The 25,422-nt window shown below is 56.9% G+C and overlaps 1 protein-coding gene across 7 annotated transcripts; it reads left to right on the top strand.

The window, feature by feature from the left end:
* The first annotated feature begins 1,624 nt into the window (after window positions 1–1,624).
* Window positions 1,625–22,343, top strand: SEPTIN3 (septin 3). 7 transcript variants are annotated; one of them, XM_058673652.1, is made up of 11 exons: window positions 1,625–3,036; window positions 8,868–9,059; window positions 12,943–13,071; window positions 13,298–13,379; window positions 13,584–13,721; window positions 14,894–15,011; window positions 15,685–15,780; window positions 16,839–16,935; window positions 19,963–20,014; window positions 20,208–20,301; window positions 22,174–22,326. In XM_058673652.1, exons 1-11 carry the CDS (start codon window positions 1,638–1,640, stop codon window positions 22,237–22,239), a joined length of 2,463 nt encoding a protein of 820 aa, XP_058529635.1. In that variant the 5' UTR covers window positions 1,625–1,637; the 3' UTR covers window positions 22,240–22,326. The 7 variants fall into 7 exon arrangements, with proteins under 7 accessions (XP_058529635.1, XP_036348367.2, XP_058529634.1 ...); XM_036492474.2 differs by having other exon boundaries at window positions 16,836–16,935; XM_058673651.1 differs by having other exon boundaries at window positions 13,259–13,379.
* The last annotated feature ends 3,079 nt before the right edge of the window (window positions 22,344–25,422 follow it).

Raw genomic sequence — 25,422 nt, 5'->3', positions numbered from 1 at the left:
AGAGAGACGGGGCGGGCAGGCAGCTGGGCGCCCCTCCTGCCGTGGCCCTGACCAGGGCAGCTCTGCCTGGTCCTTCTCGGCCTCCTGGGGCTCTTAGGATGCCAGAGACTCAGAGCAGCCTTTCATTGCCGCCCACTCCCTGTGGGCCAGTCCCTCCCTGTTTTGGAGCCTGGCCTCGCCCTGCTGCTGCCTGGGATGGAGCCAGTGGGATGTGTCAGGAGAACGGCTGGACCCTGAGTCCAAGGATCGTGGTCTGGGGGTCAGCTGGGAGCCCAGGAGGAGATCTGAGGGGCGCAGGCCCTGAGTCTGTTGCCGTGCTCAGGTTCAGGGTGCAGAGGAGGTGAGGAACCTGGGCTTGGCCCATCTTCCCAGGCCCTGGATTGAGGACTGAAGCCCCAGGGGACCTTACTATTCTCGGATCAAGGTAGGTGGGTGCCCATAACACGTGCGGGGCAGGAAATGAGTGGTTCCGGGAAGTGGTTGCACACACACATGTGTGCCCAGGTATTTGTGGCTCTAGGGCTGCCTAGGGGTGTGCTGAGCAGGGAGGGGACGGAGGCCTAAAGGATCTCCATGGTGGAGAGCTGGGTAGGCAGGCAGGTGCCACTGGGAGGGGCGATGAAGACACCCCGCCCCCATTTTCACCTTCCTTTTCTGCTTCACAACAGCCTTTGGGACTCACTCCCTCCCCCCCATCCAGCCTGGCATTCAGAACTAACTCCTCCCCCCAGATCTGGCCCAGTGCCTCAGGCGGCACATGCCTGCTGTGCCCAGCGCAGGGAAAACTCCACTGCAGTGTGGAACCAAGTCCACAGTGGGCACCAACTGGCCATCTGGGGTCTCCCCCAAGCCCAGACACAGCTGAGGAGCCCCACACCGGATTCTCAGCAAAGGCCCATCAACTCCGGAGTGGCCTCCTTCCTCAGACATGGGGCCCTGGACTGGTGCTCACCCCTAAGGCCTGCCTTGCCCACCCCTAGGCCCTGGACTGGTGCTCAGCCCTAGGCCCGCCTTGCCCACCCCTGGCACCTGAGGGCAGCGACTAGGACTGCTCCCTGGCCAAGTCTCTCTCAGCTCCAGTGTCTTTCCATCTCCGGAGCCTGTCTTCTCCAGGGCTCTCTGTGGCTTGGGCTTGCAGCCCGGGTCCAGCCCAGAGCTCCTTCTTCATTCATCCCTCAGCCTCCGACCTGACGCCCGAGGCCCCGAGGTCTCTGGGTGCTTCTAGAAGAGAGGCAGATCAATGTCCAGTCATTCCTGCCATCCTCTGGGCTCCCTGACGGTGGAGAGGGGCTGCACTCAGGCCCAGAGGGAGAGGTGAACCCAGCCCCGAGGTGGCTCATGGGAGGGAGTCGGCCCCGTGGCCTGTGGTCCTTTGGGTAGCAGTCGGATGCTGCTGTTCTGTGTGGGGTGCCTACGGGCCTGTAGCGTGGAAGAACTATAGGAAGATATGAAAGTACTTCAGAATCTTGGAGAAACTGGAATGAAAAATGAGTTTGTTTGGGTGCCAGGCAAGTTTGCAACCCATGCATGGTTTTGTGGTGGCCTGCTGTGGCTGAGAGGGTGAGGGCCATGCCTTCCAGGCCCCAGTGCCTCACCCCATCCTGGTCCTTCCTCCCAGGGCAAGATCAGCAGCCTGCATGGATCACAGCTTCGCTCCCACTCCTCCTGAGACACAGCCACAGGGAGCCGCCTTCTCCCACAGCCACATGCTGGGGCACCCTGCCCGCCCCTCCAGGCTCTCCGGGGGTGTGTCCCCGCTCCTTCCAGTCCACAGGAAGACCATCTATCTGGATGCCTTTCCCAAAAGCCACATCCCCCAGACCTCTGGCCGCCCCGGCCCCGCAGCCAGGGCCTGGAGTATGCCCCTGCAGGAGACTTGCAGTGTCCCAGGGACCTCCCCGAGCCCCCTGACTGCCAACAGCGTCGCGCCCAGGAAGCTGAGCTCCATTTCCCTGAAGATCTCTCAGAGTAGTCACCCCAGTCCCCTCCTTTCTCACTGCGAGGAGTTGCCCACCCTGGGCAAGGAGGCTACCATGCAGGCAGGAGGCAGGTTGGCCCACTCGCCACCTTTGAACCTGCCGCCAGGGGGCGCCATGCATTCGGAGGGGCCTGGGAACCCTGGGCTGGCCAAGCCCAGCAGGATGCCCACTGTACCCAGCAGGATGCCCGCTGTTAGAAAGCCACTGGTGTGCTCCTGCCTGGCCTTGCCTTTCCAGAGCCAGTTGACCCAAAGTTCAGCAAGCTTTGTCAGGCCGGGCCAGGAGGGGCCGGGGCACACCAGGACTTCCCTGGGGAGAGGGAAGTCCCGCTCCAGTGGTCTCCCCAGACCACAGAGAGGTCCCCAAAGGGCCAGTCCTGTGCTGAGTTTGTCTTCCCAGGACACAACCAAGGCAGATGTATCCAGACAGTTAGCGGCCATGGCCAGAACCAGGCCTAGCTTGAACATCAGTTTGGTTGCCCAAAACACATCCAGACGGGACACGGGTATCCCTGCTCTGGATACCAATCTGGGCAAAGCCACGAACTTGGCCTCAGCAGGCAAAGCCAAGCCAGGCATCGGCCTGAATTTGATCACAGTGCAGACCCCCAAGCCGAGCAAGATCATGGACTTGAGGACGGCAGCCCCAGACAAGCTGGGCAGAGGCACAGCAACTACAGCCATGGCCAAGCCAGACCTGGCCACAAGGGACATATCCATGGATTTGGACACACTGGATCTAAACAAGCTGGCACCAAGCACAGCGACAGGGGACATAGCCAGGTTGGGGACACCTATGGCTTTGGCCAGAGCAAATATAGCCAAGGTGGACCTAGCTCAGGAATCCCCCACTTGGAACACAAGCAAGCCCAGCCCAGCCATGAGCTCTGTCGTCCCAGGGTCCCCAGAGCCACCCTGCGGGGAGACCACACTGGATGATGTTGATAACCTGCCCCCATGGGACATGGCTACCTACCCACCAACGCCAAGAAGCAGCGTGACCCCAGAACATGGCACAGTGGCATTTGCCACACAGGAACTGGCCAGAGCATACAAAGGTAACAGAAGGGTTGTCTGGGGAGGAAGGACTGGGCAGTCAGGGTGGGGTGGTGGTGGGAGGTGGGCAAGCCCCAGGATAGTTATGCTTGCCCAGGAGAGGAGAATGTTAAAGGCAGAGAGAGTGGGTAGGGAGGAAGGGGCTGGGCGGAGGGAAGCCCTCCGCCGGACAGCTCATGGGAGTCACTCGTGGGTCCTCAGGTTTGGCAGCATTTTCTGTGATGGTTTCTTGGCTGTCTGCATTGCTGGCATTGTGTGGCAATCCCCAGGCGAGCCCTGCTGTACAAGTAGGCCTCCTACATATGCTAGCCCAGGGCTTCCGTGTGTGGTCATGAGCCCAGCAGTGGCGGTCACTGTGGCATCTCTACATGTGCGGGAATGACCTTGTCCGACAGTAGAAGTCCTTCATAGTCAGCCATTTAGGAAAGTATCAGGGTCTAAAGGGGACCTCATGTGGAAGTCTCTTGCTGGACCCCCAGCCCTGACCCTTGACCACTGGGAAGTAAATCGGAAATCTGTCCATTGGGAATCGTAGCAGAGTATTCACAGCGGTCTGAGGCCTGATGTGCACTTGGCCTTGGGAGCCTCTGCCCAGGCTGGTGTGCTGAGTGACGCCGCATCCCGGGGTTCTGATGTGAGTGGAGTCCTTCCGCGAGGCGAAAGCCCTGAGAGTTACAGCCCTCCTCATCCCGCGCAACACGCTCCATCCAGGGACCCTGTCTGGGGCCTCAGCTCTCCCTGCGTCCTCAGCCCAGCTCGCTGCCTCCTGCCCCACAGAGTGGGAAGCTGGTGGTCTGAGGGACTTGCTGCCCAGCCATTCTTGGGCATGACCTCCCTGAATCACAGGTACTGCCCCCCCCCCCCGTCCCCTAATGTGGAGCGTGGCATCTCCCCATCCTCTTCTCTCTCCCCATCCCAGCCAGCCTCTGGCCAATGTTGATATTTGCCTCCTTAGTCCTTGGCCACCAGGCTCTCTGGACTCCTGAGAGGTCACCACCCCTCTACCCCGGCTCGCCCCACCACTCTACTGCCTTGGAGCCCTGGGCAACGGCTGGACGTTAGTTGGGGAACCTGGCTTCCGAGTCTGGGGCTTTTCCAGCCTCTTAGCCCTTTGTCCCCATCTGGAACTTTCTTTGCTTTAGCTGCCCCATGGGGGGCTCTGGCTTGTCCACTGGCATCACCGCGCAGCTGCCACCTTGCCATCCTCACTGCCACTGCCCCATCCATCTCCCAAGATGTCTGTCCAACTTCTTCCCACCTCCATTTGCATATCTTGGCCGTGGATCTCCTCCCAGAAGTCTTCCAGGATGCCCACCTGTGAGCACCTACCTTACCTGTGCAAACTCCATGCCCCTAATGCAGACACGGTTCATTTTGTTTCCCCCCACTAAGTCCTTGCCCCGGCACACCTGGGGCCTGGCAGCGCATCCAGGAACCGTGCCTGGAGGCACGAAAGCTTTCTCTAATGGTTGGAGGGAGACGCTCCCGGCCAGGCAAGGTTACAGGGGTTCATCCTTCGGTCTAACTCAGGGCCTGACAAGCACCCCCGCAGCATCCAGCCACCGCGTGACTCGCGCGCGCACACGGCCGCGCGCTGTCACCGGCCCTTTGTGCTCCCTTCAGCGCCCCTCGCACTGCCCAGCCTCGAAGGCGAGGGGCCGGGAGCGGGCACCTTCTCTGGCTGGGCGCCGCGGGAAGGGGAGGGGCCCTCGGCGGGGCTGACGGGCGCGCGGGTCACGTGGTGAGGGTGGCAGCGGCGGCGGCGGCATCGGTGCGCGCGGGCAGGAGCGGCGCGGCGCGGCGCCGAGGGAGCCGAGCGAGGTGCGGCGGCCCAGGGCGCAGGGGCAGCGGGGCCGGGCGGGTGGGCGGAGAGCGTGGAGGGGCGAGGCCCGGCTGCAAGGGGCCGCTCGGCCCAGGGGAAGCCCGCGCCCCGCGCAGCCTCGTAGCCCCGCGCCCTGAGCATCTCCCGCGAGGAGCTGAGACAAAGGAGGATTCATGTCCAAAGGTAGGGTGACCACCGCGGCTGGAGGTGCCACGGGGGGAGTGGGAGGGGCGAGGCTGGCTGCGCCTAGAGAAGCCCACGCGCGGTGACAGATGCGTGGACACACGCACACGCACGCACCCGGAGAAAGACAGTCTCCAGACAGGCACCCACGGGGCGATGCGGAGAGCCGTGGACACGCTAGTGGGCATCCACATGCGCCCAGAAAGCCCCCACGCGGGGCGCTCACCAAGACCCGCAGCTCAGACACTCTAGGCACAGGTACCGCCTGCCAGCCGACAGCCCAGTGCGGTGACACGGGGATCCCCTCCCCCACCTGCTTCCGCAGGCACCAGCTGGTGGTCTCCAAGGGAACCCCTGGGCCTCCTGAGGACTGCAATGGGAGGAAGAGGGGTGGGTCCCAGGGTCCTGTGCCTCCGCGAAGGAGGGAGAAAGGACAGGCTCTCGGGTGATTCCTGTCAGAACCTAGGGCCGAATCCCCAGGTGGGCTGCGATTGCCCTTAAGAGGGGGGGCTTTGAAGGATGCTGAGGGTGGGGTGGGGGCTGGGGCCTGGGGAAGACCCCCAGCTCCGCTCAGGGGAAGACCCTCAGCTGGCAGAGGAGGCGATGCTTTGTCCAGGGGTCCTCTCCTTCTACTGCCACCTTTGCAGCAGAGAGGTGGGGTCCCCTGGCCAGACAAAGACAAAACCCGCCGCATGCCTCTAGAAGGAAGCGCCGGCTCCGAGTCCCACTGCCAACTCAGTGGAGCCCTGGTGGGGCAGGTGGCTCCTGGCAGGGGTGCCAGGCAGATCCCTTCCTCTCCAGGGCCTCGGGGGTGGCTGGGAGCTTAGGAGGGGCCTTGAGGACCAGTGCTTGCCCAGCTCACAGCTCCAGCTGTGTCCTGCTGGGGCCCCAGCCTGGGCTCTGTCCTGCCTTCTCCCAACGCTGGTTGCTGGTTGCTGAGGAAGCAAGAAGTGGCTCATTCCTAACAGGTCCAGCCAGCTTGACTTCAGCCCACACCAGCTAGGCATCAGCTGGACTGCACAGGAAGCCGTGTCTGAGGCAAGGGAAAGAACCTTCCATCCATTCATCCATCATTTGTTCACTCAGGCTGAGTGCCTTGTGGGGTGCACAGTGCTGGGGGAGCCGAGGTGCCTGCTGTGGGAACCACCACGTGTTTGGGGTCAGGTCGTTTCCCCCCCCCACAGTTTTGTAATCTTCACAGCTCTCTCCCCATTTTTCCAAGGAGAAAACTGAGGCTTACAGGGCTCGCCCAGGCGGGATTTGAACCTGGGTCAGCTGCCGGGCTGAGCATGGCCTGCTGGGTGCCTAGGAGCCGTTGATGAAGTTCCAGAGCCTGGTCGCAGAGCAGCCTCGTCTGTGGTCTGGAGGCCTCGGTGCGCTGGGTGGGCACCTCACTGGACAGGGCCTCTGGGGGCACAGAAGTGTCTGACAGATGTCTGAGGACTTGGAGCAGACCCTCAATGGACATCCTGTAAGGTGGCCCCAAGGGGATGGAATCAATGGATGATTGAATGGATATGGTGAGGACAGGATTCAGCCACGGGGGCGCTAAGGCTACACGGAAGTGGAGCATCCATGTCAGACAGGAAAGTAGAAAGTAAGAGTTGGCCAGGGACTGGAGGGGGCCCAGGGTCTCCCAGCAGGACGTGGTGTGGTGGCCTGTGGTGAAGTTGCTTACTGGTGACTGGCCAGAGGGTGACCGTCACTAGGGGCATGTAACTGGCATGTGGCCACGCGGAGCCGACTTGCCGGCAGGTGCACTTCACAGAGCACACAGTGAGTGCCGTTGGAGGAGACATTAAAGGCTGCCGTCTCCCTGGGCCTGCGGCTGGGCCTCGTGTCAGCCCTAGGAGTGACCTGGGCGTCCACAGGCCGCCTCGTGCATTGGGCGATCTGGTTTGGGATTCTGTGGTTGACAGGCCAGAGTGAGCCCCCTCCCCACACACAACAGTACCAGACTGCCCTATCTAGCTCTATAGAGCCAGGCGGGGGATATGATCTCCCTTGCTTCCTAGGTGGGCTTGGCTGTGGAGCCGCAGTGGGCATTGGGAGGGGCCAACCTGTGAGTGAGCAGAAATGGAGCAGCTGCCCCCCCGCCCCCCGCCATGCAGGTGTGCCGTGGGGAGCCGTGGATCACATGCAGGAGTAGAGGAGCTGGGCAGGCCGCTGAGGGTCAGCTGCTGCTGAGCTGAGCCAATCTGGCCGCCGCCTGGAGCCGCCTGGCTGGCAACAACTTCCTGGGAAGCAGGAGGGAGGTCCCAGCGCTTTGTCGGCTTTGGCTGTGCCAGCGTGAGACGGGGGAGAGGATGGAGGGACAGGTCTCGCCAGTGCCGGCGGAAGGAGCAGGTGGTACAGGGAGGGAGGGCATGCTGTCCCCTCTGCCCATCTACTGCCCATCTGCTGCTGCATCCTGTAAAGCTGGGGCTCTGCAGGGCGGTGACTGAGAGCCCTAGGCCTCTAGAATGGCGAGGCTGGAGTCCACTGAGCCTACACACACACTGCTTCCTTCCCCCTCCAGGCAAGTCTGAGCCCGGGAGGGGCAGGAGCAAGAGGGTTTGGGACTCTGAGGTGCTGCTTCAGGGATTCAGAGCCTCAGCTCCTGCGATGATCTTACTGTTGTACACAGGAGGCTGGGTGGTGGTGGGGAGGGGGCTCGGGCCCAGGCAGGTGGGCCACAAAGTGGGCAAGTAGCAGAGTCAGGCTCTTTTTTCTTTTCTTTTCTTTTTCTCTTCTTTCCTTTTTGAGAGAGAAGCGAGTAGAGAGTGCTGTAATTTACCAGTTTTTCCCCCAAACACCTGGCACGGCGGGGGCTGGGCCAGATGGAACTGGAACCTCACTGCAGGTCTCTGAGACGTGCGGCAGGAGCTCAACCACGGGAACCCTCACCCGCTGCCTCTCAGTCTGCATTAGCAGGAGGCTGGGATGGGGAGCGAGAGCCAGGCATGGAATCTAGGCATTCTGCAAGCGGATGCAGGCACCTTGACTGCCAGGCCAGACAGCTCTCGGAGGGCAGGCTCTGTCGTCTACACCTCGTTTTGTGGCTGTGCAAGTGGAGTGATATGTCCTGGTGGGCTGTGTGTCTCCATCCTGGCGGAGGGCTGTTTGTTCAGCTGCTGCTGTGTCTTGCCGCCCACTCCTCCAAGAGCGCTCTGTGTCACCCCAAGCAAGTGGCTGTCCTTGCTGGGATCTTACCAGCAAGGTGAGGCTGGGAGTGTGTTGGGGGTTCTTCCAGATACAGACACCCTAACTTTACAGTTCCTGGAATGGGGGATGCTGAGGCTGGGAGAGGTGGTTGGAATTTACTCTGCAGAGGGCAACAGCCTCATTTGTTTCTAATGGCCAGTGCCACTGAGATGTGCGACCATCCCTGCTTGGTGTCCAGGGCATTCCCGGATCCTTGTCCTTACCCAGATATGTGGGACTCACATTCAAATCATGTTGGACACTTCTGAGACCAGAGCGTCCTCAATGGGGACGCGGGGCATGGTCTAAAGACATGCTTGGTTGTCCCAAGTAGGAGGCTGCTATTGGCATCTAGCAGAGAGTAGGGATGCAGTGCCCAGGACAGCACCCTGTCCTGGTGTCTGGTGCAGAGGTACGGAGGCCTGGGTTTGGCACAGTGTGTGGGGCTTTGCAGCAGTGCTGTGTTTGAGGGTGCCCAGCACCTGGGGGCTCTGCACTGCCCTGCTCTGTGTCTTAGGCAGGCCTTGGTCTTTATCGAGGGACCTGGGTGGTCCCTTCCAGTCTTGACTGTGTGATTCTGCAAAATGTGGCTGCCCCGTGACCTCTACTCTCCCCTCCCATCTCCCCTCAACCCTGGTTTCATAGGGCTCCCCGAGACCAGGACGGACGCAGCCATGTCAGAGCTGGTGCCCGAGCCCAGGCCTAAGCCGGCAGTGCCCATGAAGCCTGTCAGCATCAACTCCAACCTGCTGGGTTACATCGGCATTGACACCATCATCGAGCAGATGCGCAAGAAGACCATGAAGACCGGTTTCGACTTCAACATCATGGTCGTGGGTACGGGAGGCCGGGTCGCTGGTGGGCCTGGCAGCAGGGGGTACAGGATCCCGTTTTTTTTGCCCTGACTTCCTGAGGATGAGATCTTTGCAGGGAGGTGGATCTTTGAAAGTCAGAGTTACACTGAGAGAGGGATAAACAGGGAGAGAGCGAGAGAGAGAGTTTTTCCATCCACTGGTTCACTCCCCAAATGGCTGTAATGGCCAGAGCTGGGCTGGTTTAAAGCCAGGAGTCTCCCCACATGGGTACAGGGGCCCAAGCACTTCAGTCATCCTCTGCTGCTTTCCCAGGCACTAAGCAGAGAGCTGGATCAAAAGTGGAGCAGCCAGAACTTGAAGTGGTGTCCATATGGGATGCTGTAGGCAGTGGCTTGCTGCGCCACTGAGCTGGCCCCACAGAAGGAGGATTTCTTAGGCTGATTGCAGAGGCTGCCCCTGGCCTTGGGGCTGGCTCAGGCAGGTGGGGAGCTTCGGGAGGTTGGTCTGCCAGGGTCCATTTCCAGCTGGGTGTCGCAGGCAGCCCCTTGCCTCTCTGAACTGCTGACAGGTTTGGAACCTGCGAGGATGACGAGGGTCCTCTGTTACTCCAGGAGCTGGTGGGAGGACCGGCTGAGGATGACCTGGTTTCTGATTTCTGTAGCACTTTGCGACTTTGAGAATATCCAGGGGTTTGGTCCTGAGTCACACCACTAGCTCAGGAAGGGCCTTTTCCCAGTGATGTTCAGCTTTCAAGTTCTGTCCATTTACCTTCCCGCCTGCCTCAACACCTCGCTACATTGATGAGGTCTTGCACCTGCTTGGCCGTGGTCACCTGGCTTGCCATTGACTGCATTGTAAATCATCCAGAGTATCTTGGCACAGAAAATGCTGGCTGATCTAAACTTCGGGCTCCATGACATAGTCAATTTACCACTAGTACAAACGTATCACAAGGCTAATAGTGAATGGGTTTTGGACCTGGCAGTGGGCCACGGGCCACACTTGAAGTGGCACCAACTGTCCTCCTCTTTTGTCTTCTTCCTCCTCTTGTCCATTGTCCATCAGTGACCTCATAGTGTTTCCAACTTGGAAAACTCAAGTCACCCGCCCTGTTTACAGTCTACCAAGAACTCTCAGGATAAGGTCAGACTCCTTGGTTGATATGGGTCTACCTTTCCAACTCATCTCCCTTTTTACTTTTTAATGTTTTTAAAAGAATTTTTATTTGAAAGCCATGAAGAAAGAGAAACAGTGAAAATATTTTCCATTTGCCACTTCACTCTCCAAATGGTTGCAATGGCTGGAGCTGGACAAGGCAGAGGCCAAGAGCCAGGAGCTTCAGCTGGGTCTCCCACGTGGTGCAGGGGCCTAAGCACTTGGGCCATTTGCAGCTGCTTTCCCAGGCACATTAGCAGGAAGCTAGGTTGGAAGTGGAGTAGCTGGAACACAAACATTCATATGGGAATGTCACAGGTGATGGCCTAACCCACTATGCTTCCCTTTAGTAATAATAAAAGATTCGTTTATTTGAGAGGCAGACAGAGCAGCCTCATCTGCTGCCCAGGTGCCTGCAGTGGCTGGGGCTGGGCCTGGCTGATGCTGGCAGACAGAGCTCAGTCCGGATCTCCTCCACGGGTGACAGGGTCCCAGTTCCTCGAGCCTTCGTTGTTGCTTCCAGGGGTCTGCATTAGCAGGAAGTTGGCATTGGGAGCCGGGCCAGGATTTGGGTTCCAGAAGGCTGGCCCCTGGCCCTGTCTCTTATGCATCACTAGTCTCTAGTGGACTGCTCTGTCCGCGCGACTCTTCTGGAAGGCCAATTACACTGCACATGCTGGACATTGCTCCGGCTGGGGCTTTCTCTGTAAGTCTCAGAGCGGTGTGAGGTGCGCGTCAGGGACAGGCTTTGCTTGTGGCTCTCGTGTTGGTTTTTTAAAGATTTATTTATTTTTATTGGAAAGTTATATATAGAGAGAGGAGGAGAGATAGAGAGGCAGATCTTCTGTCCGATGATTCACTCTCCAAGTGACCACAATGGCTGGTGCTGCGCTGACCTGAAGCCAGGAGCCAGGAACTTCCTCCAGGTCTCCCACGCAGGTACAGGGTCCCAAGGCCACAAGCAGGGAGGGAGCTGGATGGGAAGTGGGGCCCCCAGGATTAGAACTGATGCCCATATGGGATCCTGGTGCGTACAAGGCAATCACACTGGGCTGTCACACTAGGCTATCACACTGGGCCCAGTTCTCATCTTTGTTCAGGTGTAAGAAGCACTTACGGCACTTTAGCGACAAGCCCTTGGGTGAGTTCTGTTGCAGGATTGCACGCATCACACAGGGGCACGGGAGTCAGCGGACAGAAGGAAGGGAAGGGGGGTCTACAGCTCGTCCTGTGTGACCTGCTTCCCTTCCCATGCTGGCCCCTCCGGCAGGTATGAGAGAGCCAAGCGGGGGACCACCCTGTAGTGCAGCAGATCAAGCTATGGCCTATGACAAGGGCATCCCCTACGAGAGCACTGGTTCGAGTCCCGGCTGCTCTGCTTCCCATCCTGCTTCCTGCTAATGCACCTGGGAAGACGTCATGAGGTGGCCCAAGTACTTGGGTCCCTGTCAGCCATGTGGAAGGCCCACGTGGAGTTCCGAGTTCCTGGTTTTGGCCTGGACCAGCCCTGGCCGCAGTGACCATTTGGAGAGTGAACCAATGGATGGAAGATCTTTATCTCTCCCTCTCTCTCTAGCACCATGTCTTTCAAAATAAATACTTTTAAAATAAATTCTTAGGTAATGGAACTAAGAGTAAAGATTTTGATGGAAATAACTTTGAAAAAAGATTGTATTTATTTTTATTGGAAAGTCAGAGAGACAGAGTGAATGATCTTCCATCTGCTGGTTCACTCTCCAAGTGGTCACAGTGTCCACAGCTGAGCCGATCCAAAGCCAGGAGCCTGGAGCTTCTTCTGGGTCTCCCACTCGGGTGCAGGGTCCCAAGGCATTGGGCCATCCTCTACTGCTTTCCCAGGCCACAAGCAGGGAGCTGGATGGGAAGTGGGACAGGAGGGATATGAATCAGCACCCATATGGGATTCTGGCACATGCAAGGTGAGGACTTTAACCACTAGGCTACTGTGCCAGACCTGCAAAAAATTTGTTTTAAAAATCCTTGCATATAAGAGTCTTCAAAAAGACCCTTCCTTCATGGAAATACGTATTATGAAAAAAAATGCATGGGTTGCCCAGGTTTTTTTTTCACACCAGCATACTTTTCATGTCATTTTCCTGCATATGCTTTGAGGTACTCCAACGTCTCCACAGGATACTAGGGCTTCTGAGCACAGCGTCTAGAACCCAGTGCACTGGGATCAAGAGGGCTGCCTTGCCAGGAGGTCCCCGGGTGCAGGCGCATCTCATGTTGGAAGAGGATTAATCTCTCCGGGCCTGTTCAGCTGTGGACAAAGATAGCTCTGCTGCACATGCACAGAGCTGACACATGTGTGTCCCAGGGCTCACACAAAGACGAATCCCACTGACAGATGGAGAGGTGCATTACCCACTCTGAGGCAGTGTTAGAAGGCCAGGCAATGCTAGTCTCACTTTGAATATTATGAAAAATGAGAAGCTTAAGCCCAACAAAACACCAGACCATCCAGGGCCAGAATCCATGCTGGACAGATAAAGAGGTTATGCCCTTTCCCAGGGGTCCTGGAGACCCAGGGTGCTTCTGTCTGACCCCTCTCTCCTCTTCTGGGTCCCTGTAGCAAGCAGCCAGCCTGTCCCTGCCTGCCCCCCGTCCTCCCTGGGGAGTGGCCTAACAGTCACACACAGCCAGAGCTCTGTGAGCCTGTGGGAGAGCTCTGAGGCTCCGGAGGTGGACAAGGGGTCCCCCTGGCTTCTCGTCCCCCTACCTTGCTGCAGGCCAGAGTGGACTTGGCAAGTCGACGCTGGTCAACACGCTCTTCAAGTCTCAAGTGAGCCGCAAGGCCTCCAGCTGGAGCCGGGAGGAGAAGATCCCCAAGACGGTGGAGATCAAAGCCATCGGGCATGGTGAGGACCAGGCAAGGCCCCCAGGGAGCTTATGGTCACGTGAGGGGGGACCTCATGACAGCAGAATCAAGCACTGAAGGTTGGAAGCAAAGTCCCCAGACTGCTGGCTCAGGGGAGAGGGCTGTGGCTGGAGAGGAACATGGGAGCGGGTGGGGATGTTCCTGCACAGGGGCTCTGAACCCCTGAGGCCCTTGGGATGAGGGGGCCTTTTCCCTGAACTCCCCAGTGATAGAGGAAGGCGGGGTCAAGATGAAGCTGACGGTCATCGACACACCGGGCTTTGGAGACCAAATCAACAATGAGAACTGGTATGTGTCTTCCTGTGAGGCTTCGGCTGCACGCCTCCCTGCTCCGTAGCTTCCACGTCAGGCCCTTCTGGAAAGCTGTCCATGGGGTGGGGAGGCAGGTGGGCGGTGGGCCCCCTGGGCCCCCTGGCGAGGTGGGAGACGGGACGGTGCTCTGACCGTGGTCCTGGCCCACTGTTGCATTCCACTTGTTCCCCGCACCCTCAGCTGGGAACCTATTGAGAAGTACATCAACGAGCAGTACGAGAAGTTTCTGAAGGAGGAGGTCAACATTGCCAGGAAGAAGCGCATCCCCGACACTCGTGTCCACTGCTGCCTCTACTTCATTTCGCCCACGGGACACTCGTACGTGCTGGCCCTGCCCCCCCACCAGACCTGCTTCTGGCTTGCATCATGGGTGTCCACTCGAGGCTGGACAAGCAATGCCTTGACCTGGCTTGGGAGGGCTGAGGAGACAGGCTAGCCACAGTCTCACGGCTTTGAGATTCTCCCAGCTTGGCCACGGCTTTCTTGCTAGAGGGTCAATGACAGACACTACACTGCCCACTGGTGTCCTTGCACCACAGCTTGACTGCCCCAGCAGACAGAGCTTGGGATACGTGAGTGCAGGCTTTTTGTTTATTTAACAATTAGCAGCCTTCCATGGACAAGGCGTTCGGTGGGTGGGCGGTGACAGGGCGAACTGGGAAGGGGCGGGGCTCTGGTCTGGAATGGGTGCTCTGTTGGAGGCGGAGGCAGCTGTGGATATTCGGAAGGTGCCCAGGTTGCGAAGCAGGGTCTTCTGGCATGAAGGCGACCATAAGCAGAGCATTTGGGAACTCTTGAGTGTGAGTAGCAGGTGCACCCCATGATAGCAAGGGCAGGAACGGGCTGAGGATAGAGATCCCCAACAGCGCTCCTGTGGAGATGTGGTGTGTCAGGAACCTCTTAGTGTGCCCATGTGCTGGGCAAGATGGCACCAGTAGGGAGGCCCTCAGTGTGGGAGGAGACACGAACTCAGCAGGTCCAGCAATGGGGAGGAAAAAAATGCCACAAGAACCCTGGTCCAGGCCCAGGGTCTCAGCACAAGATGGCTTCGTACCTTCCCAGTCCTTGACTCATGCTCACAGGAAACCAACAGCCTGAATGCACCTGTCAGCTGGAATCAGGGAAGGGGATACATGGCCCTCGGAACGGGAGGAGGCCTGGCAAGAAATGCTGACCCCCAGGCAGAATGGGACACACTCAGCTGCCATGGCACAGGGCGCAGGCGTGGGGACAGTGGCCCACAAGTCAGAAAAGCTATGGTGCAGGAGCAGCCCGAGGGGACAAAAGACAACCAGACTTTGAGGAGGACCTGGAGAAAAAGAGGGGGAGCAGGGCAGGGTTGGGGTACCCTAACAGGCAGTGAGGCAGTGGGCGTGTGTCTGACTCCCTGCCCGTCTCCATCCTCCCCACCCAGGGGTTGCTGCAGGGGTGGGCTGCTGAAAGGGGGAAGGGCAAGGTGACTGTCACATGCGTGCTTTCCTGGGCCCCAGCTTGCGACCTCTGGACCTGGAGTTCATGAAGCACCTCAGCAAGGTGGTGAACATCATCCCAGTGATCGCCAAGGCCGACACCATGACGCTGGACGAGAAGTCAGAATTCAAGCAAAGGGTGGGACTCCCTTTCCCGTCTTTGTCCCTTCTGGCCCCTGCCTGCGTCCAAGTCATCTCCTGACCCTCATGGGAAATCCTTTCCTCCCTCCCAAACTCAGTCTGCACTTCCCACTTCAGCTCCCACCCAAACACACAGGCTGGGGCCGGAGGTCTCTGCGGGTCCCCAGAGGTGATGGCGCAGTTTTGGTCACTGCTGCTGGAAGCCTACTGGACTCAGGTTTCTCTGTAACTGTGAGGGGCCGCACCTCACATGCTAGGTTCTTCCACATCCCTCTAGTCCCTACGGGCATCTTGTGTCAACTCAGCCCGCACTCCCTTCTGGACCTGGGGAGGCGAGGATTGAGGGAAATTTAAATGCAGCTGCTGCCTGAAGCTCACAATTCAATAATGGCCTGAAGAGGTCTTGGACGGTGCCCTGGAGATGGGGTTAAGCTGACCCTGCTGATAGGCTGCGGGTGGGCCATGGGTTCGCCTCCCCCAAGGCTGCAGCTCCTCCCGCTGGGACCTGCCTGCTTGCCTGTGGGCACCCGGCCCCCCCAGGCTGTGGTGACTGTGGGCGCGGGGCTCGTGTTCACCCAGGCTCCTCGCGTCGCCCACGAAAGGCTCAGGATGGAGACCCGTGCACCTGAGCCTGAGCTGCGGCTGTTTTTGTCTGCCCTCCGCTTTTGTAGGTCCGTAAGGAGCTCGAAGTCCACGGCATCGAATTCTATCCCCAGAAGGAATTTGATGAGGACCTGGAGGACAAGACAGAGAATGACAAAATCCGGGTGCGTGCCTCTGAGGTCTTCCCACAGCTCCGGGTGCGCGCCTCTGAGGCCTTCCCACAGCTCCTGCCCCCCTTGGCAGCAGAGGAGGACTTGGGCCAGGCAGGACCCGGAGCCACGGAGTCGGGGATGGTCGCTGCTCAGAGAGCTGGTGTTTCCTCCCCTCCCCAGCCCACGCAGGGCGTGGCAAAGCCAGAATGTGGAGTGGTAGAGGAGCCTTGGGTGGGAGACCTTAGGGGGGATCTGTGGGCTAGTCAGGCTCTACCTTAATTTCCCTGCTTATGAAATGCTGGGTTAGGCCAGGTGAGTGGCTTATGGGGCTCCTGTTAGGGCAAGGCTTTCCCAAATAGCTTCAGGACACAGTGCATAGTAGCAGCTGCCTTGGCCAGGCGGCACCAGCAACTTACCTTTGTCAGGTCTTTCTAGAACATTCCAGGATATTCAGAAAAATAACTCCCTTCATTTATCTAATACAGTCACGAGCTGAAGCTACTTTGGTCATTGAAGGACCCTCTGGGACCATTGTTGCTGCCTGGTGATGTGTTAGCCGTCTTGATTTAAGTACTCGCTGTGACATCGGTACACAGACAAAGGACAAGACCAACTTGTCCCCATTGTGAAACGATGTGTGACTGTATCCAATTACAACATGAAGCGTGTATGGGGAAGACAGATCTGGGAGCACACAGCTGGCGTGTGGTTCACGCACAACCCCACCCCTCCAGTTCAGCCGAGGGATGAGGATGGAGTGGAGACAGGGTGAGGCCTGGGTGAGTCTGGTTGCCACTCAGGTGTCTTTGTTAACTCACAGAGTTCTTCCCCAACAAACTGGGCTGAGGCACAACAGAAGCTATAGAGTGCTCTGTGGCTGAAGATGACCAGATTCACTGGGGTTAACTGGCCGGCAGTCCAGCGCTCTTTCTGAAGGTCAGAGCCTTGTCTTGGCCATCAGAAATGTGCAGGCTAGAGGGCCAGGACCCTTTGTGCCTGCCCTTGCACTAAGGTCGTAGGAGGGTGAGGGTGCATGTGTGTCCAACTTGTGTTTCTGTCCTGTCCAGCAGGAGAGCATGCCTTTCGCTGTGGTGGGGAGTGACAAGGAGTACCAAGTAAATGGCAAGAGGGTCCTTGGCAGGAAAACCCCCTGGGGCATCATCGAAGGTAATTCGGGGAATCTCCTGGAAGAACTGGCCTTGGTCAGTAAGCCAGCAGACAGACACCTGCAGGTCAGGGTGCTCAGAGGCACGGTTGACTTCCAGGCCGATTTTGCCTGTGCGGAGCTTATGGTCTGATGGTGAGAGGACACTCACAGGCAGTAAGCACTGAGGGGCCGATTCAGCATCTGACCAGGCAGCACGGCCAGGAGAGTTCAGAGCAGAGGGAGACAGGTCAGGACTGGGAAAGCCAGGGAAAGGCTCCCAAGGAAAGGCTGTGCGCTCTGACGCAGGGCCGAAGGATGCTCAGACTGCTGTCTTAACTGTGGACGATGTGACCTTGAGCAGCAGGTCACGATGATTCTGGAAGGTTTCCAAGAATCGCTTCAAGGAGCTCATTCCATATGAGAGCCCTACGGGGGGTTACACGAGGGCAGGTGTTTCTAGTCTCAGAATATGAGAGCTCAGCAAACAGTTCATGGAAAACGCTTGCCATGGAAAAGCTGCGTGAAGTCCAACGTGGTGTGTGCGTGCCCGAAGAAATGTCGGATCCCATTCTCCATGAGTTCTATTTATTTGAAAGGTAGGGTGACAGAAAGTGTCCAGCCTGCTGGTTCACTCTCAAATGCTTGCAACAGCTGTGTGTGGACCTGGAGTCAGGAACGCTACATGGATTACCTGTAACCCAAGTCCGTGGCCAACACCTGCTGCTTTTCCAGGTGCATTACAGGAAGCTGGAGTGAAAGTGCAGAGAAGCCAGGACTCTGCTGTGGGGTGCAGGGGTCCTAAATGGTGGCTCAGCCTCATGTCCTACCACTTTTGAAGTGCCTCATATAAGATGTGAGGCACACACATCTTGGGCTATGTGCCTTGCCCAAGCTCACTTAAACTTGCTAGTGGTGGGAATTGGATTTCAGACTTGGGTATTTATTTTTATTTTTAAATAAGAGTTATGCTCTCTAATTATAAGATAGTGACTAGGTTTTTTTTGAAAGATTTATTTATTTTATTACAAAGTCAGATATACAGAGAGGAGGAGAGACAGAGAGGAAGATCTTCCGTCCAATGTTTCACTCCCCAAGTGAGCCGCAACGGCCGGTGCACGCCGATCCGAAGCCGGGAAACAGGAACCTCTTCCAGGTCTCCCACGTGGGTGCAGGGTCCCAAAGCATTGGGCCGTCCTCGAATGCTTTCCCAGGCCACAAGCAGGGAGCTGGATGGGAAGTGGAGCTGCCAGGATTAGAACCGGCGCCCACATGGGATCCCGGGGCGTTCAAGGCGAGGACTTAAGCCGCTAGGCCACACTGTCGGGCCTGACTAGTCTTTTTTTTTTTTTTTAAAGATTTATTTATTTTTATTACAAAGTCAGATATACAGAGAGGAGAGACAGAGAGGAAGATCTTCTGTCCAATGATTCACTCCCCAAGTGAGTGCAACGGCCGGTGCGTGCCGATCCGAAGTCGGGAACCAGGAACCTCTTCTGGGTCTCCCACGCGGGTGCAGGGTCCCAAAGCATTGGGCCATCCTCGACTGCTTTCCCAGGCCAAAAGCAGGGAGCTGGATGGGAAGTGGAGCTTCTGGGATTAGAACCAGGGCTCATATGGGATCCCGGGGCGTTCAAGGCAAGGACTTTAGCTGCTAGGCCACCATGTCGGGCCCAGACTTGGGTATTTTTTTTTTTTTTAAATGTATGTCAACTTTTTTTTTTTTAAAGATTTATTCATTTTATTACAGCCAGATATACACAGAGGAGGAGAGACAGAGAGGAAGATCTTCCATCCGATGATTCACTCCCCAAGTGAGCCGCAACGGGCCGGTGCGCGCCGATCCGAAGCCGGGAACCAGGAACCTCTTCCGGGTCTCCCACGCGGGTGCAGGGTCCCAATGCCTTGGGCCGTCCTCGACTGCTTTCCCAGGCCACAAGCAGGGAGCTGGATGGGAAGTGGAGCTGCCGGGATTAGAACCGGCGCCCATATGGGATCCCGGGGCTTTCAAGGCGAGGACTTTAGCCGCTAGGCCACGCCGCCGGGCCCGACTTGGGTATTTTTTTTAAAGATTTATTTATTTTTATTGGAAAGTCAGATATACAGAGAGGAGAGACAGATAAGATCCTCCATTCGATGATTCACCCCACAAGTGACTGCAACAGCTTGGAGCTGAGTGGATCCGAAGCCAGGAGCCAGGAGCTTTCTCCAGGTCTCCCACACGGGTGCAGAGTCCCAAGGCTTTGGCCCGTCCTCAACTGCTTTCCCAGGCTACAAGCAGGAGCTGGAGGGGAAGTGGGGACGTGGGGATTAGAACCGGTGCCCATATGGGATCCCAGTGCATTCAAGGCGAGGACTTTAGCCGCTAGGCCACGCCGCCGGGCCCCTAGCGTTGGGTATTTTGATTCTAGAAATCAAAGCTCACCTGGTGTTGCTGCCTCTGCTGTGCTCTTTCGTTGGGATTCTTCTAAAAACAGTGTTTTCTTCTCATCTGCTTTGAATTGGAATTCTTTGTGAGAATGTGTGTCTCGTGCACTGGACTGTGTGTCCAGATGCAGGTCAATCCAGTTTCTGCTCAGACAGCCCTTGGTGAGTGACTTGGCAACTAGCAGTTCCGCTGGGTTAGGCTGGGTTCATCATGTACAGTGTGACCTTTAAGATGGTTCAGTTGAGATTCAGGGGGGAGAAAAAGGTTCCGCTGGTATTTTCTGTGTGTTACCTTCTTCCAATCAGATTATAAGCTCCTTAAAGATAAAAATTGTGTCTTCAGCTCTGACAAGTTTCCTGGATGACTGTGTGTTGGTTTTGGGGGACACAGCAGGTGCTCAGAGCTATCATTCCAGAGTGTCTGGAACAATATTGTGCCCATTGTACCTGGTTCCTAAATGTTTGCTTGGCAGATGACATCCAGGGAGCCCATCTCCGGAAGGGTCACAGGGTAACCGTGTCTCCCTTTCTCCTGTATACCCCCCACGGCCCCAGCACAGGCTCCCCTCTGGGATGCTGCTGCTGCAGGAATGAAATGAGCCCTTGCTGTGTTTTGTCCACAGTGGAAAACCTGCACCACTGTGAGTTTGCCCTGCTCCGAGACTTTGTCATCAGGTAAGCTGTCCCCTCCCTCCCTGCCCAGGTGGAAGGTCTCGCTCCTCAGGACTCCTGAGGGTCTCTGAAGACTCCAGCCCCTGTCTCAAAGCAGGAGGGGCTAATGGCATGTCTCTGGCTCTGGGGCGGGCCCCGTGTGTGGAAGCGATGTATTGACCACGCCTCCTCTCTCATCTCGCCCCTGGTCCTCCAGAACTCACCTCCAGGACCTCAAGGAAGTGACGCACAACATCCACTATGAGACTTACAGGGCCAAGCGGCTCAATGACAATGGAGGCCTCCCCCCGGTGAGCGCGGACACAGAGGAAAGCCGTGACAGTAACCCGTGACGACCCCTTCTCTGTGTCCTCACGCATACCCACCTCTCCACACACACGCATCCCAAACACCACTGCCAGCCACCAACCACCTTCTTCCTTTTGACTGTGTCCCACAGGCTTGTCTGATTTGTGGAGCATCTTGTCAGTGTTTGCGTGTGTGCGTGAGAGAGACAGAGTGCGTGCGAGCCTGTGTGTGTGTGCATGTGTGTAGGGGTGAGGTATTTTCATTGTTCTCCCTGGAAAAATCCCCTGTAAGTTTGGTTCCTCCATAACTGTCCATTATCTGTCTCCTTTCCTTGTGTCCCAGAACAAAGCTGTGTGCTTCACTCAACAGGTTTTGGGGAAGGTTTCATTGAAATATGACGGGAGCACAGATGAATCCCAGGCAACACTCTCCCATCTCTGCCCCCCTCCACACCCTAAGGGGGGGCAGCAGAGAGTCCTCCAGGACAGGTGGCCCCCAGCAAAGACCTGGGGAGAGTAGGGAGTTCAGGACTCTGCTCCCAGTAAGTTGTGAGTGGTCTAGGCTAAGTGTGGGACTTCCAGGGTCCCGCCTGAACCGGGTTTCCGTGGTTGCAATCCGCGCCTAGAGGTGGCGCTGCATTCCTTGGACGCAGTCAGTGTCAGCGTTGCAGACTTCCACACTCATCTGGCCTCTGCCTCTTCTTCCTCCCCTCTCTCCCACCCCCTGCCTGGCTCTGACCTCTTCCACTGCCTTGAAAGGACTAAACCACCTCTTCATTTTCACAGTTAGAACTGATGTCCCATTTACTTCTAGATGGGACTTCAGGCAACCTTCAATTCCCAACTGAAGGCATGGGGCAGTTGAGACAGATCCCAGAGGAGAGATCAGAGCCATGGCGAGAAGCAGGTGCCAAGACAGACGAGCCTTGAGCTTCTGGGTCGTCAAGGCCAGGGGGAAGACAGCGAGGTGACGGCTGCTGGGGCCAGGAGGGAGGAAGCACACGTGCTGGGCATCTGAGGCTGACTCGGGGCAGGAGGGTGTAGGTTCTAGAAGATCTAGACAGACAGCCGACTTGACGGACAGTGCTTGTCTCTGTGGTTTGGCTGCAGGGACGCACCTCCCTTCTGCCCTCAGCCTTCTCTCTCAGGTGGGCGGACTCCCCTTCTGCTTGCCGTGTCTTCCATGTCTTCGGCCCCTCCTGGATTGCTCTGTGGTTCTCCCTTCCTTCCATGCTGCAGCTAAACTGCATTGTGTCTTCTGCTTTTCCTTCTCTTTCCTCCTGACTGCTACCCGACATTGCCAGGGACACCCGCACGCTGCTATTTAGCCTTTTCTTGTCCTTTCTCACAAGCCCCATATTTACTGGTGCATTGATGTCCCCTCTTTGTGTCCCTTCTGCTTTCATCGCAAGGTCGTTGACATTTGGGGCTGGGGAAACAGTGTGGCCTCTGGAAAGGGAAAGCACCAGGGGATTCTGTCATAACGAGGTCCTCTCACAGCCACCCACCCTAGCTCCTGCCCTCCATTTATGCCAGCATTTCTGACCCCACTTAAGACTCAAGGGTCAGGGAGCCAGGAGAAAGCGGTGGGCAGATCAGCAGGGTGGTCTCAGTCTCTCCTGAAGGACCCTTTCCAACCCAGCCCTGGTCCTTCTTCATCTACTAGGGTGGGTCAGCAGCAGCATGACAACCCAGAAAGTGGTCCTGTATGGGACAGGGGAAGATGCAGGGGTGAGGGTGGGGGTTTTGGAGCAGCCGAGTAGGAGTGCGGTGCATGGCGCCCCTACACCATGATCCCCAGACAAGCCGTTGTTATGTGTCTGTGGCTAGCTGCTGGTCTCTCCACCCCATCAACTGTTCTCAACTCCCCTGCAGGGAGAAGGCCTCCTGGGCACTGTCCTTCCACCTGTGCCGGCCACCCCCTGCCCCACTGCTGAATGAAGGCCATTTCAAGCGCTGCTTCTCCCTCCATTCATCCCAGCTGTAATTGCTGCAGGCCCTCTTTAGTGCTTGTCACGCCCACCCCCACGCTCCTCAGCCCTCAGCAGGCATGAGGGGCCCACGGCCTCCAGGTCAGTTGCTTCCTCCGTTTAGCCAAATGGAGTTCTCGCCAGCACTGCCCTGCTCCGACATCCCATCAGCCAGCCCAGCCCCTCCGCAGGGTGAAGGAGTGGTTCCAGCTGCTCATACAGTCTCCTAGGGAACGGTCCTGTCCTGTCCTGCCCGTCCATCTGCATGAGCCACTCTTGGCGTCTCTTTAGAGGGTCAAGAAAGTGAACCTGCTGCTTGTTAGAGTCACCGGGGCAATGGGGTGCGCTCCAGTGGGAGGCAAGGGCCTTTCCCACATTGCTTTAAGGTGAGGGTGGGTCACAGCTGATGAGGGGGCAGGGGCCAGCCTGTGGTGGCTGCCCGAGGGTGCTTATACACCCTCCCCACCTCACTGACGCAGCCACTCAGAGTGGGTTTCCCAGAGACGGTGCTGGAGTTGACTTCCTTAGCCCCAGATCTAGAACTAGACTCAACAAAGCTTCAGAAGTCTGCAAGATGTTCTCTGTAGGAAAGCGCCCTTCTGTTCACTCTAGCAATAAGAGGAATCTTTTCCCACTTCCCAGACTGCTCCTAGCCCCCATCCCTTTAGTGTGAGTAATGCATTAGCCTGACCACAGGTGGTCGCTGCCGGCTAATGGAAAATACCCCACGGAGGGCCAGGCCCCCCTCAGATGCATGAATGTTTGCGAATGTCGGCTGCCACTGCCCCACACACTTAGAGCCCCCTCTGCCCACTCACCCCAATCTCCACCTGGATACAACTTGCTCAAAGGCTGGTGACTTATGGGTCATCCACCTATGACCAAGTCCATGCCTAGGGGATGCAACAAGGACGCATTTCCTAAGCGTGAACAGTCCCAGCCAATCTGGTGATGACATTCTGGTTCGATTTCCCGGCTGAAAACCAACCAACAGGCACTCAGAGTGGTCATGTAAGCGTCGCTAGACTTTCCGTGTTGTGCAACTAAACATTGCTGTTTGAACAGTAACTGCCTGGTCTGTGTCTTCTTTCTGTTTCTTGCTTCCTGAACAAATCAGCCATGACATCATCTATGTGTGGAAGGTGAGCCAGGGACCGCTTTGCTAAGAAGTGGCCACAGATAGGGGCCAGTGTGGTGGCATGGTAGGTGAAGCTGCCACATGCAGCACCAGCATCAGTATGGGGGCATCAGTTTAAGTCCTGGCTGCTCTACTTCCAATCCAGCTCCCTGCTAATGCACCGTGAAGGCAGCAAGAGCTGGCCTGGGCCTCTGCCTGTTTGCTGTGCCGTGAACAGGAGCTGACAATCATACATGTGGACTACTGATGATGATGGTCAATAGCCAAAGTTTATTCACAGCAGATTTTAAAGACCGAGGGTTGCGTCGGCATAAGGAGGAGGGTCTGCAACAGGATATGATCCTGTACAAGCGAGGGAGGTCAGCCAGCAGATGGCGTGTTTTTCTAGCCGGCCACTAATGGTTAAACAGTATAGACAAGAAAGAAACTAGGAAAAACACCTCTCTTTGATCTCTGACGAGGATCAGGCGGTGATACCGTGTGTTCCCATTCCAAGGTTCCCCGCTGTCCTAATCAATGGCTTCCCATAAGGGAGTTTCTATGTCTGTGTTTTCCCATTACAATTGCTTCAGGGCCTTTGCCCTGAGTTTTCGGAGCTTCCTCACAAGATGACAATTGGGTATGGTTTTACAATGGCAAGATTTCCCATTCTCCCATTTCCTGTCTTCCTAAACCTGCCAACCATGTGGGAGAAGTGCCCTGGCTTTTGGTTTTGACCTGGCCAAGCCCCTGCTGCTGTGTGACCATCTCGGGAGTGAACCAGTGGATGGGGGATCTGACCCTCTGCCTGAGGACAGACCCCCTCTGATTGAGTCAGACCCCTTCTGCTGAGGTCAGGCCCCTTCTGCCTGAGGACAGACCCCCCCCCTCTGCCTGAGGACAGATCCCCCTCTGCCTGAGTCAGACCCCCTCTTTCTGAAGTCAGGCCCTGGCCACTTCCCAAAGTTTTAGCACTGAAAGTAAAGGTGACTCTGGAAAGGCATCACGCTTCGCCTCCTACAGTGAAAACCCATACTTTTATTTCCTAAACTTGCTTCGTTTCCTCCTCCTCCCTGGAGACATAGAGACCGACTCCATGAGAGCCTGTGTCCATCTTTCTTAGACAGCCGTCCCTTACAGTGAATGGGTTAATAGCTTAAGCACTAGCTTGTATTTTTCTTGAACTTCAACCCACTCTTCTCCTTGGGGCTCATACTCTCCCAGCAAGCATCACAGCTCTCACCTCTGTATTTGGATGGCACGACCACACACATTAGGGTTGGAGCCTCGACGATTAGCAGGATGAGAGCAAAGTACAGGTGAGTGGTGGGACATGGTTTGGAAGGGTCTAAATTGGAGGACTCAATTTGTGGAGTCACTCAAATAGAGTGGCAGAGGCAGGAAAGAGTGGCAACGTGACACTGACAGAGCAAAGAAAGATGCTGGTGAATGTGTCACCTCTGAGACCCCTAAGTGTCCTTCTAGTCCAATGCTAAGCGCAGACAAAGGGCAGGGAGCAGAATCCTCTGGCTAAGGCGACATTTAGTTACCAACACTGAGGAGGGACACCAGGGGACATCTTAAACCCAATGGCACACCAGTTTATGTGGCAACGTTCTTTCTTAGTGGTCTACGAAAAAACGCTGCCACTTCTGTTTGGCAAAAGAAATACAGTGTCCCTGGAGATCTCTGCTATTATCTGTGATGATGGAAGCACAGAATATGGTCCCGTGCCCCTCCCTGTGTTCATCAGATGCCCCAGGCACAGAGCGAGGAGTACGGGGGCCTCTGTTGTGTTTTGGACCCTGAGGGGGTAAGAGTAAGCAGTGTTGTAGGCTGAAGTCAGGGTTGACAGTAGCCGGGTTAGCGCAGGTGCAGGCGTCTGGTGGCTGGGTTCCTTGTCCTCAAAGCAAAGCCTCACACCAACACATTGTCTACAGAGGAGATTCCCTGGTGTTCTCCTTAGACAGCGGATGGGGGGCTGGCAGCCATGCGAGGTTGCCAGGGCAGATGCCAACGCTGCAGGTGGGAAGAGGC

The sequence above is a fragment of the Ochotona princeps genome, chromosome 15, assembly GCF_030435755.1.
Source record: "Ochotona princeps isolate mOchPri1 chromosome 15, mOchPri1.hap1, whole genome shotgun sequence".
Taxonomy (NCBI): Eukaryota; Metazoa; Chordata; class Mammalia; order Lagomorpha; family Ochotonidae; genus Ochotona; species Ochotona princeps.
The sequence above is the reverse complement of the archived record's forward strand: the minus strand, read 5'-3'. Positions and strand labels throughout refer to the sequence as shown.

What these genes read in the sequence shown, in the direction of transcription:
- SEPTIN3 (XM_058673650.1), top strand. Translation starts at nt 1,638, where the DNA reads ATGGATCACAGCTTCGCTCCCACTCCTCCTGAGACACAGCCACAGGGA. An exon ending in CTTCAACATCATGGTCGTGG is followed by an intron (nt 9,060 to 12,942) that starts GTACGGGAGGCC and finishes ACCTTGCTGCAG; the next exon opens with GCCAGAGTGGACTTGGCAAG. An exon ending in CTCCGAGACTTTGTCATCAG is followed by an intron (nt 20,015 to 20,207) that starts GTAAGCTGTCCC and finishes CTGGTCCTCCAG; the next exon opens with AACTCACCTCCAGGACCTCA.